The following is a 21418-nucleotide window of genomic DNA, read 5'->3' on the forward strand; positions in this document are numbered from 1 at the left end:
AAAAAAAAGAAAATAATGGAGATAGGCAAACTGATCTTTTATTGATTGATTCAAGTTGAATGTATTAGATTATACATAGTGTTTAATTTGTTAAATAAGTCATATTTTCAGTTTTAAAAGTCGAAAGAGCTTCTCATTTAGTGAACAAATAGCTGAATATTACTGAATTATATCCTTTTCTTGTGAAATAAAAAAAAGAAGCAGTTCTGTCATATAGTATGCATTCACCCTAAGTAAAGCAGATGTTAAATTTATGATACCTTGAAACAGAACTGTTCCAAAAGACTGGGAAGATTTAACTACAGCAATATTGGAAGCTGGCCCTCAGTTACAATGGAAATAGAACAAAACCATAGGGCTAGAGGTACAGAAATTTCCCAAACCAGCTCATCAGAGAAGGCCATTGTGCTGATTTGCAGACAGTCTAGATTTGATGATCACCCCTTGGTGCTCTGTCATACAGGAACTTTAATACTTGGGACAGGGTTGAAGAATTAGGAAAGAGAATTGAGTCATTTACTAAAGGTATACAAGGCCCAAAAGAATCCTTCAGTGTTTTTACTTTTTTTTTTTTAAACAAAGATTGACTTGAGCTCTAAATAGAATGATATCAGATCCAGAAGTTAGAGAAAAATCAATGGAATCTTTGGCTTTTGGAAATGCTAATTCAGAATGCAAAAAGAGTGATTAGACCTTTAGAAGCAAGATTACCACCCATAGATTAATGGATTAGAAATTCAGCTGGTACTGGATCTCATGTTTATGATGGTGCCTTAATAGGAGAAGTAATGTTTGGAAATTCTAAGAAAAAGCAAAATGTTGGATGTTTTAATTGTGGTAAACAGGGTCATTTGAAAAGGAATTATATGCAAGATGTTCCTAGAAACAAATTTTTTTTCTAGAGATAATCCAAATAAAAGGCCCCAGCCTACTGGAGTATGCAAAAAGTTTGGCAAAGGCCAGCATTGGATTAATGAATACAGCTCAAGGGACAGGCAAGGTAACCCTTTGCCAGTGGCAAAAACCCTGAGGGGTCTCCTATAGGCTTGAATATCAAACTTGACTCACTCATTCCCTATGAGCATCAGAGAAACTCATCCACAGAGCAATTAAAAGATTTAATACCTATTGCTAAAAGTCACACTGCTTTGGATGTAATCAAAGACAGAACAGCTTCAGGTGATAAAACAAAAAGGTTAAGAGAAACCAGAAAGCAAGTATTTTGGCAAACTGCTAAAACGGATCAGAGATCAAAGCTATAAATACATATAAAAAGCATTAAAATTGAAGGGTGAATAGATAACAGGTACAAATGTAACAATAATTTCACCAAAATCTTGGCATCCAGATTGGCCTCTTCAGGATGTAAAAGTTCAGCTTCTTGGAATTGGAACTTTATCTCAGGGAAAACAAAATCTAAGATGGGTTGAGTGTATAGGCCAGAAGAAAAATTAGAACCATATGTAGCTAACAATGAATTTATGGGGGCATGATTTGTTGCAGCAATGGAAAGCACAGATTAGCATTCCTCCAACCTCAGGAAAAAACTATAAACAAAGAATGCTTTTGAGAGAAATATCAAAAGGTATTATCAAGAACAGTCACATACCTTTTCAGGTTATACATAAATAGGGCACAACAGCTGGTGGTCTTTCAAAAGTACTAACAGATCTACCTTTAAAATGGTTAACTGCTAAAATGTGTATGGATAGGACAATGACCTTTGAAATCAGAAAAAATATAGGTACTAGAACAGCTGGTACAGGAGCAGCTAAATGCTCAATATATCGAAGAATCAATCAATCCTTGGAATTCACCTATATTTTTCATTAAAAAGAAATCTGGAAAATGGAGAACATTAACAGATTTAAGAGTCATAAATGAGGTGAGTCAGTGGGCTCTTTATAGCCTGGAAGTCTTTTGACTTCAATTATACTAACTGACTTTTAAAAATTACTTTTTTACTATACCTTTACAAGAACAGAATAATAATTCTCAACCTGGTAAAAGGTATCAGTGAAAAATTCTTCTGCAAATGATATTAAGTGGCCCCACTTTACACCAATATTTTGTACAACAGCCATTGGAATTTGTTTGTAAACAGTTTCCTGAATATATAATTAAGATTATATAGATGACATCTTACTAGCTGATTCAGACTTGGATTTCTTAGAAAAAATGCTTAATGAGGTAAAGAAAATTTTGCTTTGCTAGGGACTACAAATTGCTCCTGAAAAAAATTCAAAGAGGAGATTCTATTAATTACCAAGGATATAAAATAGGTTTACAGAAAATTTAATGACAGAAAGTACAAATTAGGAGAGATCAATTAATGAACTCTTAATGATTTTTCAAAAACTGCTGGGAGATATTAACTGGGTAGGGCCCAAAACTAAATTAACAAATCAAGAACTAAGTAATTTATTTCAAATCTTACAAGGTGATAAGGATTTAAGTTGTCCAAAAAAAATTATCATCTGAGGCTGAGAAAGAATTGGCTTTGGTAGAAGAGAAATTACTGGATGCACATGTGGATTGCTTGAAGCAAGAGATTGACTGTATTCTGGTCTTAGTACCATCTATATATTCTCCAAAAGAAATTTGTACATGGAGAGAAGATAATATTTTAGAATGGATATTTTTCTTATAAAGAACTCAAGAAATTAGACAATAAAATTCTAAATAACCAAATTAAAAACTGGAATAGTGAACTAAACAGAAAATTCTCAACAGAAGAAATTCAAATGGCCAAAAGGTACTTAAAAACATGTTCAACTTCCTTAGCTATCAGGCAAATGCAAATTAAAACAACTATAAGGTACCATCTTAAAACTGTCAGAATGGCTAAGATCAAAAACACTAATGATAGCTTATGCTGGAGAGGATGTGGAGTAAGGGGAACACTCATCCACTGCTGGTGGGAATGCAAACTTGTGCAACCACTTTGGAAATCAGCATGGTAGATTTTCAGAAAATTGGGAATCAACCTACCACAGGATCCAGTAATACCACTCTTGGGAATAAAACCAAAGATGCTCAATCATACTACAAAAGCATTTGTTCAACTATGTTCATAGCAGCATTATTTGTAATAGCCAGAACCTGGAAACAACCTAGATGCCCCTCAACTGAAGAGTGGATAAAGTGTGGCACGTTTACACATTAGAGTACTACTCAGTGGTAAAAAAAAAAAAAAAAAAAAAATCTTGAATTTTGCATGCAAATGGATGGAGTTAGAAAACACTATCTTGACTGAGGTAACCCAGACCCCCAAAAATTAATATGGTAAGTATTCATTCATAAATGTAAACAAAGGACATTGAGCCTATAGTTCAAGATCCTAGAGAAGCTAAGTAATAAGGTGAACCCAAAGAAAAACATATATAAGTCAGGAAAAATAATTAAAGTGTCTCAAAGCCCTTATGATTCAGTAAAAAAAAAAAAAGTATTCATGGTGTATTATAAGGTTTTCCAGAACTTCTTAAAAACAGTTACTGAATATCAATATGAGGAAAGATTTGCTTTTGCATGCTGAAAGCACTGAACTTATTTCAGATGATTCAGAATTAACTTTGTTATTTATTCAATTACAAGAAATAATCAGGAATAGAAATAATCCCTTATATATCACACATATCAGATTCCATACAGGAACCAGGCCCTCTAACATAAGGTAATGATGAAATTGATCAGCTATTGCTAGGAAATGTCCTAGACGCCTCAGAATTTTATACGAAATACCATATTAATAATAGCAAACATTTGAAGGAAGGTTTTCCTATTACTTGGCAACAAGGCAAGTAAATTATAAGGAAATGTCATACTTGTTCTTTATATAAACAGATTCCACTACCTGAAGGAAGTAAGCCAAAGGGTACTCAAAGAAATTAAATGTGGCAGATGGTTATGTTTTGATGTGGGATTCCCCTCTCTATGCTGCAAATAACACTGGTTAATAAAGAAGCTGTTTTGGGCCTGTGATAGGGTAGAGCAGAACTAGTTGAGCAAAACTAAACCGAATGCTGGGAGAAAGGAGGCAAAGTCAAGGAGAAGCCATGGAGCTGCTGCAGGAGACAACAGGAACATTGTTGGTAGACCACGAGCCTCGTGGTAAAATATAAAATGGAAATGGGTTAAATTAAGATGTAAAAGCTAGCCAATAAAAAATTAGAGCTAACAGACCAAGCAGTGATTTAATTAATACAGTTTCTGTATGGTTATTTCGGGAGTCTGGGCAGCCGGGAAACGAACAAGTGGCCTCCTACTACAATGTCTCATTTTGCAGAATTTGGAAAAGCAAAGTATGTGCCCTGTACCATAAATACTTATTCAGGATTTCAATGGGAAACTGCTTTAAGTTCTGAAAAGACTGATTCTGTAATCGCTCATTTATTAGAAGTTATGACCATCATGGGGATATCTGTACATATTAAGACTGACAGTGCTCCAAAGTGTCTTTAATAAAATGAAACAGCTTTTTGAATATTACAATATAAAGCATATTACAAATATACCACACAATCCTACATGACAAGCAGTTATACAAAGATCTAACTGCACTTCAAAAGATATGCTTAATAAATAGAAGGGGTAATAAAGGTCGCCTAATATAAATTGCACAAATTCTTTATTGATGCTAAAATTTTTAGTACTAATGAAGAAAGACCGACAACTGGGGAGAGACATTAGATAATAAACTGCTCAGAACAGTTTGAAGGCAGCTAGCCAAGATCATCTAATATCACAGACTACTCCAGTTAGAACTTCAGATAAGACTTGAACTTTTCCTATCACACTGGACAACAGCCAGCTCTCCCAGGACTTTATCTTTACCTCAATTTTTTCAGCGTCCCCTAAAGATGCCATCACCTCCAGAGCAGAAAGTAAATTTAAGAACATAATGTTCACATTTCCAAGAAGTGGGGTGGGTGGTTTTTGTTTGTTCGATGAATGTTTGTCATTATTTAGGGGGATTGGTTACAAGTTGCTATTGATCACAGTCAGGGAGGAAACTAAAAGGAAATTGGATTCAGGGATTTCATTCTAAAAAGAAAAAGGGTGAGGATATAGAAATGATAAGATAAAAGGGTAGATATTGAATCTACTTTCAAAGTAAAAAAGCAACTAATAGTCACAAATATTTCACATTGGTATGTATTTTTGCATATTGATACAAGTTTAAGGTTATTTTGTTATATTGTATAAATGTTTCTACTCTTGTTTAAGGTATTTTTGTATATTTATTTTATATTTATTTTTGTTATACTATATGCTCTCTATTTTTTGTTTAAGGTATTGTAACTATGAAGCTCATTAAAAAATATAGTATAAAGTAAGTCCTTGAAAGCTATTTAGGAAAATAAAAAAAAATACAAGTTAGTTGTAAGGAGTGGCGGGCCACTTCCTGCCACCCAGCTCCTGGCCATCAGCTAGCTTTACCTGAAATAATTACACGGAAACTGTATTCTTTTAAACACTGCCTGGCCCGTTAGTTATAACCTCTTATTGGCTAGCTCTTACATACTGATCTAACCCATTTCTAATATCTGTATTGCCACTTGATTGTGGCTTACCGGGACGAGTCTAACGGGCATCCACCTCAGAGAGGAGAGTCATGGCGACTGACCTCACTGCCTTCTTCCCAGCATCCTGTTCTGTTTACTCCACCTATCTAATTTTCTGTCCTATTAAAGGGCCAAGGCAGTTTTTTTTTATTTAACCAATGAAATCAACACAAAACAGAAGACTCTCCCACATCAGTTAGTAGTTAGTTACTCATTACAACAACCATACTTATAGTCATGTTGGGTATGTTTCCAAGGCCAAGCATAGACATATTTAAAATAGACAGATGGTCTTCAAACACTTCAGAGGCCTACGAAATATTGAGTTTAAAATATTTTAATAATATATGGCTTTGGGGCTGGAAAGATGGCTCAGAGGTTAGGAGCATTGCCTGATCTTCCAAAGGTCCTAAGTTCAATTTCCAGCAACCACATGGTGGCTTACAACCATCTGTAATGGGGTCTAGTGCCCTCTTCTGGCCTGCAGGCATATACACAGACAGAATATTATATACATAATAAATAAATATTAAAAAAATAACATATGGCTTTTCATGACAGTGAGACATCTGCTCTTGACAGCACCAATTTACTTCAAAAGAGAATGATGGGCATCAAAGGATTTCCATATGGAATTTGCTTTCATTTGTGGCAAAGTTATTAACTGGGCAAAGGAACTGTCCTTGCCTCAACTGCTAACAGTTTGCTATCCAAACTGGACAAACAGGATGCAAAAGAAAGCAACTGCCAAATGTTGCCAAGACAAAGTAGGACAGTCCTTCAAAATTCTTGCTTCATAGAAAAGTCTGTCAAATATTCTAGTTCTGTAGACCAAAGATGGATGCACCAAGGTTGCACAGCAAACTTGGGGTGATTGTTTAGGCAGTCAGAAGTCTCTATTGTTTCTTAGTTTTGGAAGTTGTTTCCTCTGTACTTCCTGTTTAATCAGATAATTCTATATTGTTCTTGGGTCTCTATGGAACTGAAAGCTAGATAGTTACAGTTTTCCATAGTTTTAATAGAAAGTAAATAAAGTACAAAACTCTGAACTCACCAAAATAGGACAGATAATGGAGTATTTGAATTTGAAAATACTAATGGACTGGACATTGTGAATGTATTTCCTACTTAATAATTGTTGCTACTGTATAGTTTAACGATGTTAGAATTAAAACTCTTCTGTTTTTAGATAAAAAAGAGAAATTTTTCATAAGAATTGTTGCACTGCAACCCAGCTGTGACAACAATACCACCTTGAATCAAGGACAGCGTCAGCAACGGCTGACCAGGATTAGCCATAGAGTTGTTGGAGACTGTGCATGCTGAATAGAAAGGAAAAGGAAGACAGAAAGAGGGGCTGAGGGGAAGATTTCCACGGTTTTGTGAAGAGAAAAATGTAGAGAGTAGGGTCAGCTGATCACCCCTCCACTGTCCCTTAGATTTATTAGTTTTTAGTTCATTTTCTAACTCTGAGTTTTTATTAACACTAGAATAATTTAGGTGAAGATTATAGAAGATAGCAGGGAATTTATGTGTAACAGAAAGCCTGAACCACTGTTAAAGCTTTTCAGAAGGTAGTGTCCATGATACAAAGTTTATAAAATATCTAAGTCAAAACATCATGATGAGAGCTACAGAAAGGTCAGCAGTTAAGAGCACTAGATTCTCCTTGAGGTACCCAGATTTGATTCTCAGCACACACATTATGGTAGCTCAAAACCATTTGTAACTCTAGTTACAAAATACCCTCTTTCTGGCCTTCACACCAGATACACATGTAGGCCAATACTCATAAAATAAAAATATAAATAAATCTTTTTTAAAAAATCACTATGTCACTGTAATATAACATGGGAACTAAGAAAGTGATTTAAGAAATGGGTCATCCCTAAAAAGCAAAGGTTTAGTGTTTTATTTCAAGTATTTAAATTTCTATGATGTTGACACATACCTCTATATTCTTTACTTTGTTTATTATGTGAGACTTAAGATCTTATTGATAAGTTTTGTAAATCGTGGTATTTATTTTCTTAGGTGAGGAAAGTTTATAATGAATTTTGGTACCGTGTTACTATAAAACAAACCCCTCACAATTACCTTTCATTCAAGCATAAAAAAAATCCACCCACATTGTTCATACAGTCTCAAAGTTTTAATAATAAAAGGAAATTCTAGCAGCAAACAAACTTCTGTTTTTCTGGAAGTTGCCATCTGAGCTAAGTGGGAAGATTCTGATAAGAAAATGGATCAACTGTTGCTTAAGAGGTACAAAACAAAACTCATAGTGTTGCTTTCTCAAGGCCTGTCTGTTTCTACAGGGATCCTGGCAAGATCCTCAGCTACTGCATTTATCCAGGTATTTGCAATGTATCACAGTTCAAAGCAACAGAAAAGAGACATTAACATCTTAAACTACTAGTTGTTGAGGGAAAAATTATTTTAGCTAAGAGAGACTGTGTAATGAAGTAGAGAAGACAATCGTGGGATGATCAAGCAACAGAAAATAAGAGTAATATCAGATGACAGATATTACTATATGTAAGATGATAGAGGTTAAGAAGCCCAGACAAATACAGATTGCTTGGTATGACATCATGTGCAGTGTGCAAACAGCACCAGAAACTTGGGTCTGACAGAACGGCTGAGGCTGTATATGTGGGTGATAGCTGCTAATTGTAATTAAAACAGTACCAGCACTGTGATCAAGAGACATAAGAGACATATTTGTTTTAACAAAAGTTCACAGAGTATAAAGAGAACAATCTAAATATATTAGCAGTTAGATATTTCAATCTCAAGAACCTACATGATGTGAGGTAAGAAGGAAAATGGCATAAATTTTAGTGGTACTTTGCTGAAATTGACAATTTTATAGAAACTGGTGTCTGATGCGACAAAATATGAATTATCAAAACTCAATGGCAAATCTATGGAAACTCATTATACTATCCTACTTTTATATACATTTGAAAATGCTTAGAACAAGTGTTTTCCTTAATAAAAAAATACATTGTGTGTGTATGTGTGAGAGCCAAAGCATATGCATGAAAAGTAGGGAGACAACTTTATGAAATTGGTTCTCCCTCCACATTTACATGGGCCTAAGGAATGAACTCAGGTCATTAGGTTTCACAAAGTACCTTATGGGGGAGGCTACTTTGCCCATCTAGAAGAACTTTGTAACATTTCTAAGATACAGGGTGGTAATAAGATGTGAGAAGCAATGGCCTCTTCCCCAGCTGACCTGAATTTTCCTTTGTGCCATGCTTGACAAAATTTGTTCTAGAAAGTAGAAGAAATCAGCTGGCAAGATAATTAGGCTCCCTGTAATAGGGCAATGCACAAAGATGCAGAAACAAATAAGCAGAAGCATTTCAACTGAGTGGAGCCCAAAGCACAAAGGTGCAGACTTACTTCATTTCCAGAACTTCCTCTAAGTGCTTCCTCCTCTCTGCCCGGAGATTGGTGAGGTGTGTCTCCTTCTCTGCTAGGGACTGTTGAGTGGAGGACAGTTTAGCTTTCATGGACTCCAGTTCCTGCTTCACCTTCTCCATGGCCATCAACAGTTCTTCCACCTATGACACGTACAAAAAGGGAAAAGTAAAACACTATTGTCAAATACAGAGAGTGTCGCTGGGCCATGGGCAACTCCTGGGCTGATAAAATGGAAGATACATGATCCTTTTGAAATTTCTAAACTCTTTCTGATCATGTATATATACACCAAGAATAAACGGGAACAGAGATTTATCTCCGAGGTAGGGAGTGTATTCAAAATTCTCAGTTTGTTCCCCAGCAAATCAGCAAACAACAACACATATCCACCCCCACACAATAGAGAGAGAGAGAGAGAGAGAGAGAGAGAGAGAGAGAGAGAGAGAGAGAGAGAGAGAGAGTATGTAGTAAAAATGGGCAGGGGTGGGGGGAGGGAGAGAAAATAGACCCAGCAAAGTGGTTCAGCTGGTAAAGTACTTATTGCACAACTCTAATGATGCCCAGACGACCTGAGTTCAATCCCTTGAATCCACGTAAAGGTGAAAGGAGAGAACTAACTCCACAAAGTTGTCTTCTGACCTGCAAAGATGCCCTGTGTGCACTCCCTCTATCACACATACATTACCCCCCAACACACAAACACCAATGCACAAAATAACAATTACTTATAGAAGGATCTTATGAAATAAAGGCCAAACTTGAGTACTAGATGCAGCATACACAGAGAGTAGTTTTATACATCAGAATTAAGTTCTATTGTTAACAGCATTAAAGAGTTCCTTTTTTATATCCAAAAATATATGATCAGATAAAAGAGGCACAATGCTTTAAAAAGATCTGGGCAAAAAGAAGCATTGATAGAAACAAATCTGAAACAAAAACCATGTGCAAGGCCAACAAAAGTACAGAATGCTAAAATACAGGGAAAAGAAACACAGAGAGGAAAGGTCTGTATCTCATAAGCTATTTTCATTCATTCTGGTTATTCAAATTTGAATTACTTAAATAAAAACTATACAGAGGAAATCCTGTTATTAACAAACAGTAATCTCACAGGTAAGCACAGAGCACTGATCACAGAAGTTTATAATAGTGTTCATCATGCTGATGACTTATCTGTTCGGAAGCAGTAGGTCGAGGAAGGGATTCTGTCATTCATTCACTCCTATACAAACCAATTTTTTGTGCTAAAACTGAGAGCTGTTTGGAGGGACAGGCCTATGGTAAGCACACCAGAGCTGTTTGTGGACTCCTTCAAGTGAGTGCCTGGTACCAAACCACATCTGCTACTCAACAGCAAGAAAAGGATGCTTGCATGTGTGTACCTGCATTACACACACACACACACACACACACACACACACACACACACACACACACACCCAAGGGCTCAAGTCGATCCTTGCTCTAATGGGAGGAACTCCCTGGGATATAGTCACATCTGCAAATGTCAGGTGAATATATGTAACCCTCAGCTCTCTGGGCACCACTGATAAGAGTTAATTCCATTCTATCCATTCAGTTAGTGTAAACCTTTCTAAAACTGAGTAAACATGTGTTCTAACACAAGAAGAGTAAGGTGCATTTGTTATCAGAATTTGTTGCCTTCCTTACACAGATCTCAAAAGTCTCCCAGGCATCTTGTATTGCACCATTCATAGCAAACAACCATATCAGTTTCTTACATATCCTAGAAAGAATCTACATACATACAAGCAAAAGTATATATTAACAGTCAAACCCTCCTCTCCCTACACAAAAGGAAACTATGTATCTCCCTTTACAGCTAAACAATTTTTGGTAAATCTTTTACAAAAACGCAAAATACATGAAGATATACAATAAATGTGGAACTTGAAAAATCTGCTTCAAGTCAATGCATCTTGTTAGCATGTCAATTAATAAACAGAACACTGTCAGCACCTCAAAACTTGCCTCTCTATCCCTTTGCAGATAAAAAGTATTCTATCATTTTGTTTTTCCAAACTTGATATTCTGCCTGTTAACTTTGCAAATAGAATCATAAAGCATATAAATATTTGGCATTTTCTAAGATTCATGCATGCTGATGTTATGAATATAGTGTTGTAATTTTCCTAAGTGCATATTCTACTTTGTGAAAACAGAAGGACATACATATTTTATGATGCTTTGATAGGGAATATTTAAATTGACTGGATCTTAATAAGCACAGTTTTCTTTGTTTTTGTTTACATGTGGTTTTTGAGAGAGGGTTTCTCTGTGTAGCTTTGGTTGTCCGGGAATTCACTCAAAAAAACCAGGCTGGCTTGAACTTGGGAGATCCACCTGCCTCTGTCTCCTGAGTGCTGGAATTAAAGGTGTGTGCCACCACTAACCAACAATAAATGTGATCTTATTTCTTACAAGTACGGAGTGTTATGTGCCCTGTATAAGAGTCTGTCTACATCAAAGTCATATGATTATTCTATCTTTATAAACTCTTGATTATCTCACGTTTAGATTTATAAAACACATACACTGATTTCTGCATACACTATTAACTATGTGAGCATGTGAATCTAATTTACTTAACAACATTAACAACAGAAAAAAATTAAGGTCATAGTTTAAATATTAACAATTCCCATCTACTTTTAGAAAAGAAAAGAAATTATGTAAAGATAATTACGCAAAGTAGGAAATAATTATAGTCCTTCACTGCACACAATTGTCTTCAAATGTCAGAACTGAGAATTGTGAAATGTTTTGTTTATAGAAAGACTAGACCCTATGTGTATTTTCCAGATAAACAGCAAAACAGACATCTATCTCTTACCCATAGTTATGCTTTTCATAGTTTCAGCTACCTGTAGTATGAAAACATCAAATGGAAAACCCAGAAATAAACAACTCATAACTTTTCTAAAGAGAGTGATAAAATCTCACACCCCTTCCTCTCTCCAGCTGACTGTGAATTATTGTTTGTCTATTATTTGTGTCTGCTGTCTGCATTCAGGTCATGCAGCAGCAGCCTCAGGGATCAAGTGCACTGACTTGCTCTTAAAGTGCTTGTGCTCTAGTAATGTTTATTTTTACTTAATAATGGCTCTAAAGTACAAATCGATGTTGACAAAAAAAAAGATGTAAAGTGTTCCCTTTCAATAAGAAGTATAGTAAGAAATGTTGGGAAAGAGGCCATATATACATAACTTGCAATACAGTAGGTCATTCTAATGAGTTTATCATTGTTATTCTCTCGCTGTGCCTAATTCATAAATAAGACTTTACCATATGCATTCAGTATGACTTGCAGTTCAGGCATCCATTAAAGACAAGTGTGTAGGAGAAGACTATCATAGTTATCACTGAACAGCTTACATGTAGTCATTTCACTGTACCCCCACCAAGTTCCTAAAATAGCGCATTCGGAATTTGTCTTCTTTCTTTCATGTCTACTCCCTTTTTGAGACAGTTTGATGCTGGCCTGAAAAATCAGTATGTAACTAAGACTGGACTTGACCACCTACTCTTCCTTTACACACACACACACACACACACACACACACACACACACACACACACTCACATCAGAAGTCAATTGTGGGACTTAGTTTTCTCCTATCATATAGGTTTCAGATACGAAACTTTGTTTGCCAGGCTTGACAACAACCTCTTACCTGCTAAGTTGTGTCAGCCTACCTACATTTTTTTAAACTATGTGCATATATTTCAAAGTATATCACTTTATTTTTATCAGTTTATAAATTTGTAGAAAAGTTAAGAACACACACAATACCACCAAGAGCAACACAACACCAGTAAAACCTAAAGAGCCTACAACAGCAAGACCTGAACAACCAAATATGGATGAGGCAGAAGAAAATGACCTAAAAAATAACTTCAAGAGAATGTTTGAAACTCTTAAAGAGGAAATGAGAAATTCCCTTAAAAAATGGAGGAAAATACAAACAAAAAATTGGAAGACATCAACAAATCACATAAAGAAAAACAAGAAAAAGAAATCAAACATATGAAAGAAACTATTCAGGACTTGAAAACTGGAATAGAGACAATAAGGAAAACAAAAGCCAAGGGAATTATAGAAACAGAAATCATGAGAAAATGATCAGGAACCACAAACACAAGCATGAACAGCAGAATACAAGAGATGGAAGAGAGAATCTCAAGCACTGAAGAAACAATAGAGGAAATAGATTGATCAGTAAAAGAAAACATTAAATCTAACAAAAGATTAACCCAAAATATCCAGGAAATATGAGACACCATGAAAAAGCCAAATGTAAGAATAATGGGTATAAAAGGAGGGGAAGAATTTCAACTCAAAAGCATAGAAAATATACTTAAAATCATAGAAGAAAACTTTCCCAACCTAAAGAAAGACATGCCTATGAAGATATAAGAAGGTTACAGAACACCAAATAGACTGGATCCAAAAAAAAAGTCCTATCGCCATATAATAATCAAGACACTAAACATACAAAGTAAAAAAAGAATATTAAGAGCTACAAAGGAAAAAAGGCCAAGGAACATATGAAGATAGACCTATCAGAATTGTACCTGACTTCTCAATGAAGTCAATGAAAGCCAGAAGGTCATGATCAAGCATTATGTAGACATTAAGAGACCACGAATGCCAGCCCAGACTACTATACCCAGCAAAACTTTCAATCACCAAAGAATGACAAAATAAGGTATTTTTATGACAAAACTAGATTTCACCAATACCTAGCCACAAACCCAGCCCTACACAAAATAATAAAAGGAAAACTCTAACCCAAGGAAGTTGGGTACACCAACAAAAGCACAGACAATTGATGGTTTCATAGCAGCAAATCCCAAAAAAGGGGAAAATGTAAAAATTAACATCACCAACAATGAAAACTAAAGCTAAAGGAGATAGCAATTACCGGTCATTAGTATCCCTTAATGTAAATGGACTCAACTCACCCATAAAAAGACACAGGCTAACAGATTAGATACAAAAACAGAATCCATCCTTCTTCTGCATACAAGAAACACATCTCAACCTCAAAGACAGACATGGTCTCCGAGTAAAGGGTTGGGGGAAAAAATAAACCAATCAAATGGACCTAAGAAACAATCAGATGTAGCTATCCTAATACCTAACAAAATAGACTTCAAGCTAAAATCAGTCAAAAGAAACAAAGAAGGTCACTTCATATTAATCACAGGAAAAATCCATCAAGAGGAAATCTCAATACTGAACATTTATGCCCCAAATACAAGGACACACTCATATGTAAAAAATATACTTCTAAAGCTTAAATCATACATTAAACCCCAAACACTAATAATGGGAGACTTCAACACTCCCCTCTCACTACTGGACAGGTCAGTCAGACAAAAAATGAACAGAGAAATAAGAGAACTAACAGATATATGACTCAAATGGACTTAACAGATATCTATAGACTAATCCATCCAAACATGAAAGAATATACCTTCTTCTCAGCACCTCATGGAACCTTCTCAAAATTGATCACATACTCAGTAACGAAACAAAAAAAAATGGAATAACCCAATGTACATTCTCAGATCACCATTATTTAAAACTAGAAGTCAATGGCAATGCTAATTCCAGAAAACCCACAAACAATTAGAAATTAAACAATGCTCACCCGAATCATCAATGAATGGGTCATGGAAGAAATAAACGGAGAAATTAAAGACTTCCTAAAATTCAATGAAAATGACCACACAACATACCCAAATTTATGGGACACAATGAAAGTAGGATTAAGAGGAAAGTTCATAGCACTGGATACCTACATAAAGAAGCTGGAAAAATACCACACTAGTGAATTAACAGAACATTTGAAAACTTTAGAACAAAAAGAAGCAAACTCACCTAAGAGAACTAGACAGCAGGAAATAACCAAATTGAGAGCTGAAATCAACAAAATAGAAAGAAACAATACAACGAATTAATGAGACAAAGAGTTGGTTCTTTGAGAAAATCAGCAAAATAGATATACTTTTATCCAAACTAAGCAAAAGGCAGAGAGATAATATCCAAATTAACAAAATCAGAAACAAAAAGGGGGATATAACAACAGACATGGAGAAAATACAGAGAATCATCAGGTCATATTTCAAAAACCTGTACTCAACAAAATTGGAAAACTTAAAAACAATGGACAACTTTCTGGTTAAATATTACTTACCAAAATTAAATCAAGACCAGATAAGCAAATTGAACAGACCTATAACTGCTGAAGAAATAGAAACAGTCATCAAAAGTCTCCCAACAACAACAACAACAAAAAAGCCCAGGACCAGATGGTTTCAGCTCAGAATTCTACAAGACTTTCAAAGAAGAACTCATACCAATACTCTTCAAATTATTCTACACAGTAGAATGAGAAGGAACACTGCCAAACTCTTTTTATGAGGGTACAATTACCATGATACCCAAACCACAGAAATACATGATTAAGAAAGAGAATTACAGACCAATCTCACTCATGAACATCGATGCAAAAATACTAAATAGAATACTGGGAAATCGAATCCAAGAACACATCAGAACCATCATCCACCACAATCAAGTCAGCTTCATCCCACAGATGCAGGGATGGTTCAACATACAAAAATCTGTCAATGTAATCCACCATATAAACAAGCTAAAAAATAAAAACCACATGATCATCTCATTAGATGCGGAAAAAGCTTTTGACAAAATACAACATCCCTTCATGATAAAGGTCTTGGAGAGAGCAGGGATACAGGAACATACCTAAACATAATTAAGGCAATATACAGCAAGCCAACAGCCAACATCAAACTAAATGAAGAGAAATTCCCAGTGATTCCACTGAAATCAGGAACAAGACATGGTTTTCTACTCTCTCTGTATCTATTCAATATAGTTTTTGAGGTTCTAGCTAGAGCAATAAGACACCAAAAGGAGATCAAGGGGATACAAATCAGAAAAGAAGAATTCAAACTCTCCCTGTTCACTGATTATATGATAGTTTACATAACTGATCCCAAAAATTCTACCAAAAAAACTTCTACAACTCATAAACACTTTCAGTAATGTAGCAGGATACAAGATTAACTCCAAAAAAGTCAGTAGCCCTCCTGTACACAGATGATAAAAGAGCTACGAAAGAAATCAAAGAAACAACACCCCTCACAATAGCCACAAATAGCATAAAATATCATGGAGTAACTCTAACCAAACAAGTGGAAGACTTGTATGACAAGAACTTTAAACCTTTAAAGAAAGAAATTGAAGAAGACACAAGAAAGTAGAAAGATCTCCCACATCTTGGGTAGGCAGAATTCACATAGTAAAAATAGCAATCTTACCAAAAGCAATCTACACCCACATTCCCAAATATTGTTTATAAATGTTCTTTTACATTTAAAGAGGGATATGATATAGATATGAATAATTTACATTAGTATGGATCTTGGTTTATTGATGCAAATTAAGGTCAATCTTGTTATATGTATATTTCTGCTCTTGACTAAGGTATTATGATTGTGTAGTTCATTTGTGCCACACCAACCCAGTGTTGTCTGTGTGACATGACATACGTCATTATGCCGGACGAGGTCATTATGCCGGACGAGAGCTACATGTCATATGGGACTAGGCTTCCTGGAGGTCAATGGTAGATGGCCCAGTATTGGCCGCCTTTGAGGCATAGACGGGTTTCTTGATTAGCTGGCTATGCAGGATATGAGCTTCGCACAATCTCTTTTATAATAATGATATTCTTTATATCTACAAGACAAGGATTATCTCTTTAGGAACAGCTCTGGGATAGGGAAGCACAGTATGGGAATATATAAGACTACAGTAGAACCCTTGCCATACATGGGGGTGTATGATGAGAAAGGGAATAGATGGCTTAATGTTGATGGACAAAGAGTGTTATATTATGAATATTTGAATTTTATGGATAGGCTTGCTAGATCCTGACCCCCATGGTGTCTGCTGCAGAAGAAGGTAGAAAAAAGTATATTTTGGCTGGTGCAGAGAGCTGTCAGGCATATTTGGTCACTAGATGAGATAAAGAAAGGGTTAGAGGGCTGGAGAGATGGCTCAGTGGTTAAGAGCATTGCCTGCTCTTCCTAAGGTCCTGAGTTCAATTTCTGGCAACCACTTGGTGGCTCACAACAACCTGTAATGAACTCTGGTGCCCTCTTCTGGCCTGCAAACATACACACAGACAGAATATTGTATATATAATAAATAAATAAATATTAAAAAAAGAAGAAAGAAAGGGTTAGAAAGAGGAGCTTGGGGAGGGTCATGAAAGTGATAATGAAACAGAAACTTTCTATTCTTAGATAAGATGAAACCACTTGTCTGATGTTTAAGTTCTCAGGGACAAGAGTTCCTCTTCAAAGGATATTTTATGTCTAACACCTGTTCCTGATAATATGCTTTTCTTAGAAATTGCTGATGTAACTAAAAGAAGCTTTCATACTGTGCCAACTGATGATACATGACTTTCTGAGTTGTTCCTTGTTTGAATACTATATAATGAAAACATGAATTCAGTAAAATTTCAGCAGATTCAAACCATGTCTGTCTGTCATCACTGACCTTGTGCCTTCCTCAGTACCAAGACCCTATTTCTCCCACAATCTAAGTGGCTCCACTGACCCGGTCCATGACACATTTAAAAATGTAATGTATAATTAAGAAATACAGGTTAATAGGTAATCATCTATAATAGTCAAGTTTATAGTCATGTTAGTTAGATTTTTCTAGATGTGCATAGATATATTTCAGATAGATAGGCAGTCTTCATATCTTTCAAAGACTACAGAATATGGCATTTAAAATGTTTTAGTAACTTAGGAATTTTCATTGACAATGAGACATGTCTGATCCTGGCAGAAGCAAGCTACTTTCTGAGGAAGATGGGCATCGAAAAGGCTCCTTATGGAGTTTGCTAGCCATTTGGGCAAGAAACTACTCTTGCCTGGACTGTTTCATTAGACAAGCAATACCCACAGAGAGATGACTGCTAAAGGTGAGATGGTCCTTCAGGGTTCCTGCTTCATAGAAGAGTCTGTGAGACATTCTGCAGCACACAAAAGAAAGTAACTTAAAATTGCCAATATGGGCAGAACTGTCTTTAAAATTTCCTGCTTTATGGAAAAATCTGCTGGATACTATGGGCCTGTAGGCTAACAATGGATGCCACAACAGTACAGAAGAAGAACTTTGGGTGACTGTACAGGCAGTGAGAGGTCCCTGTCAATTCTAGAGTTTTATAACTTGCTCACAATGCACTTCCTGTTTACTTAGGTAATATTATATCCTTCTGGAGTCTTTGATGGAGTTAAAGAATAGATAGTTATATTTATAATTTTCCTTTATTATAAGATAAAATAGATATAAATATTGTAACTGTAATACTTGCTAGAATTTTACTATGTTAAATCTTTCCTTTTTGTTTAAACAGAAAAGGGGAAATGGTGTAGGAGGTTCTTCTGTTTATGTATTGCTTTCAATGGTTAATGAATAAAGATACTGCTTTGGGCCTGATCGGGCACAACTTAGGCATAGAAGACAGAAATGGATTCTGGGAGGAAGGAAGCAGAGTGAGAGACATCACGAATATTCTGCCTGAGACGGACGCTGGTTAGAATCTTGCAGGTAAGCCACAGTCATATGGCAATATACAGATTAATAGAAATGGGTTAAATTAAGATGTAAGAATTAGCCAAGGGGGCTGGAGATATGGCTCGGTGGTTAAGAGTACTGGCTGCTCTTCCAGAGGTCCTGAGTTCAATTTCCAGCAACCACATGGTGGCTCACCGCCATCTGTAATGATATCTGGCGCCCTCTTCTGTCATGCGGGCATACACGGGGGCAGAATGTCATATAATAAATAAATAAATAAATAAATATTTTTAAAAATTAGCCAATAAGAAACTACAGCTAATGGGGCAAGCAGTGTTTTAATGAATACAGTTTCTGCTGTGGTTATTTATGGTGCATGCTAGCCAGGCAGCTGGAACAAACAAGGGACCCTCTCGTTGCAACATACTCACTCATAGGTGGTTTTTAAACATAAAGCAAAGAAAATCGGCCTACAAAGCACAATCCCTGAGAACTTAGACAACAATGAGAACTCTAAGAGAGACTAACATAGATCTTATCTACATGGGAAGAAGAAAAAGACAAGATCTCCTGAGTAAATTGAGAGCATGGGGACCTTGGGGGGGAGGTGGGTCGAAGGGGGGAGGGGAGATGCAGGGAGGGGAGCAGAGAAAAATGTAGACCTCAATAAAAATCAATAAGCAAAGAAAAAAAAAGAAAACTGGAAAAAAAAAGAAAACTGTACAAATGATATTTGGTGCTAAAAGCAAGGAAAATAAGGACTGCTGCAAATAACAGCCGACACCTAAAACCAAGAGAAGCTTAGGAGGGAACAAGAGAGGGATGGAGGAGACTAAACTACAGTGAAAAGAGAATTTAATTGGAAAACCAAACATTGTTGCTGGAGGTCCTTCCGCTCCTCCAGCCTATAGCTGCTGAGATACCAGCCCATTGTTATCTCATTTAAAAAAGCGGCTACTTCCCTTCTCGCTCTCTTTGCTTCCTGCTCTGTTTTCGGAGACTAGACTCCTTCCTGATTGCGCAGAGGGCTGTTGTCTGGGACGGTTATCTGTAAGTTTTTTCCCCTTTAAATAAATATCACCCTATTAATCATAATTCCAAACTGGTGTGGCATTGTTTGCGACTTACACCTTCACCTGGCGCCCAACGTTTGGTTTTAGGACCTCTCCTTCCCCCACTTAGCTGCCGGCCTCGAGTTCGGCTTGGCATGAGCCTTCCCTTCCTCAGCCACGGCCTGTGCCTTGTGGCCTGTGCCTTGTGCGTGGAGCCAGCAGTTTAATATAAATTATCACGCAGTGGCTTTTCTTGCTGCAGTTCTTTATATTTTCCCTTTAGACGCCTCAGATCGACTTCAAGTCCCCACACACCCTATCGTCTGCCTCTCCACGTGGATTTAAAATCCACAGGCCCGTGTAGTCTCTGCCTGCGTGGTTTGCTCTTTTCTGAGTTGTTTTTAAATCTCCCTTGCAAGCACAACTCTTAAGTGGCGCGAACCAGAGCACACAGTTGCCAGTTGCAGAAAGCTGCAACCCCTCAGAGTGACTCTGTCAAGTGGAGGCATAAGTGGCTTCCAGGTTGTTCTTCTCTACCCCTAGATTCTGGGTTTCTGGTTCTGTCTGTCGAATTGATTTAATTACATTTACTTTGTTGAGAAACTCGCATTTTCCGGTTTTCAACATCTACTAAGGCACTGAAACAGGACCCTGTTTTCATCGCGACCCAGCAACAGCACCACCTGCTGGGATATAGGTAATAAGGCAGTTTTCGTTTCTGATGCAAATTTTATTGCATTGTTTTCACTAATACAATGGATTAGTAAATTTATATTTACTAATACAATGGATTATGTCATATAAGGTTTATATGATTATGGGGATACCTTAATTTGCTTGTTACTAGGTTTCAGTTTTCTTTTCCATATTCTGTCATTAAGGAAGAATATGACACTCCTAAGAATGATAGAGTCTTTATGAACTAAAAATGAACAGAAGAATATGGCACTCCTAAGAATGATAGAATCTTTACGAACTAATAATGAACAGAAGAATATGGCACTCCTAAGAATGATAGAATCTTTACGAACTAATAATGAACAACTAATTGACAGGATTAAAATTATTGAAAATCAGAGGTTATCTGAACAAGTGGATACTATGACAGACAAAATTGACTCCATATCCAAGGGTACTAGAAAGTTACCTGAAAGGGTTCAAGCTGTTGAATTTGACGTTCAGACTTTATCACAAAGTTTTGATAAGGTAACAGACAGAATGTACCTCCAAGATGAGAATCTACATGATATACAAGAAAAGTTTAAGGAGGACATGTTATCATTGAAGGAAAAAAATTAAAGCTTTGGAATCACAGGTGTAGAATAAGGACCAAAAAATTGATACCTCAATGAAATCACTGGAAACATATACAGGTCAGGAGATTCAGGATTTAAGAGAGACAATGATAAAAAGATTTGAAAAGACTGGAGAAATTATTGAAGCTGATGAACAGAGTAAGGAGGCACAAGGACAGGATATAATGCCTCCACCAGCTATTAGAACTGGCTTACCCAGGATTCTAGCGACATACCCTATACTAATTCTGACAAAGCAGCAACTTCTAAAGGCTCAAAGGGAGTCAAAGAAGCTAGATGGACACCAATAGCAATGAATGATCTGAAAGAAATTAAGCAAGCTGTTGTTAATTTTGGCTTGCACTCTGCATATGTAAAGGAAATGATAAGGACTTGGGCTTCTAAGGCTAGAGCTAC

The 21418-nt window shown here is 36.2% G+C and overlaps 1 protein-coding gene across 8 annotated transcripts in view; it reads right to left on the minus strand.

Annotated features, from left to right (window-relative positions):
• Erc1 (ELKS/RAB6-interacting/CAST family member 1) overlaps nt 1-21418 on the minus strand; it is a 356262-nt gene that overhangs the window by 139785 nt on the left and 195059 nt on the right. For all 8 annotated transcript variants that reach the window (XM_026788064.1, XM_026788065.1, XM_005365120.3 and 5 more), the window contains one exon: nt 8979-9139. In XM_026788064.1, the coding sequence (XP_026643865.1) occupies nt 8979-9139 (161 nt within the window). The remainder of the gene's footprint in view (nt 1-8978; nt 9140-21418) is intronic.

Source organism: Microtus ochrogaster, unplaced genomic scaffold (genome assembly GCF_000317375.1).
Source record: "Microtus ochrogaster isolate Prairie Vole_2 unplaced genomic scaffold, MicOch1.0 UNK1, whole genome shotgun sequence".
Classification (NCBI taxonomy): Eukaryota; Metazoa; Chordata; class Mammalia; order Rodentia; family Cricetidae; genus Microtus; species Microtus ochrogaster.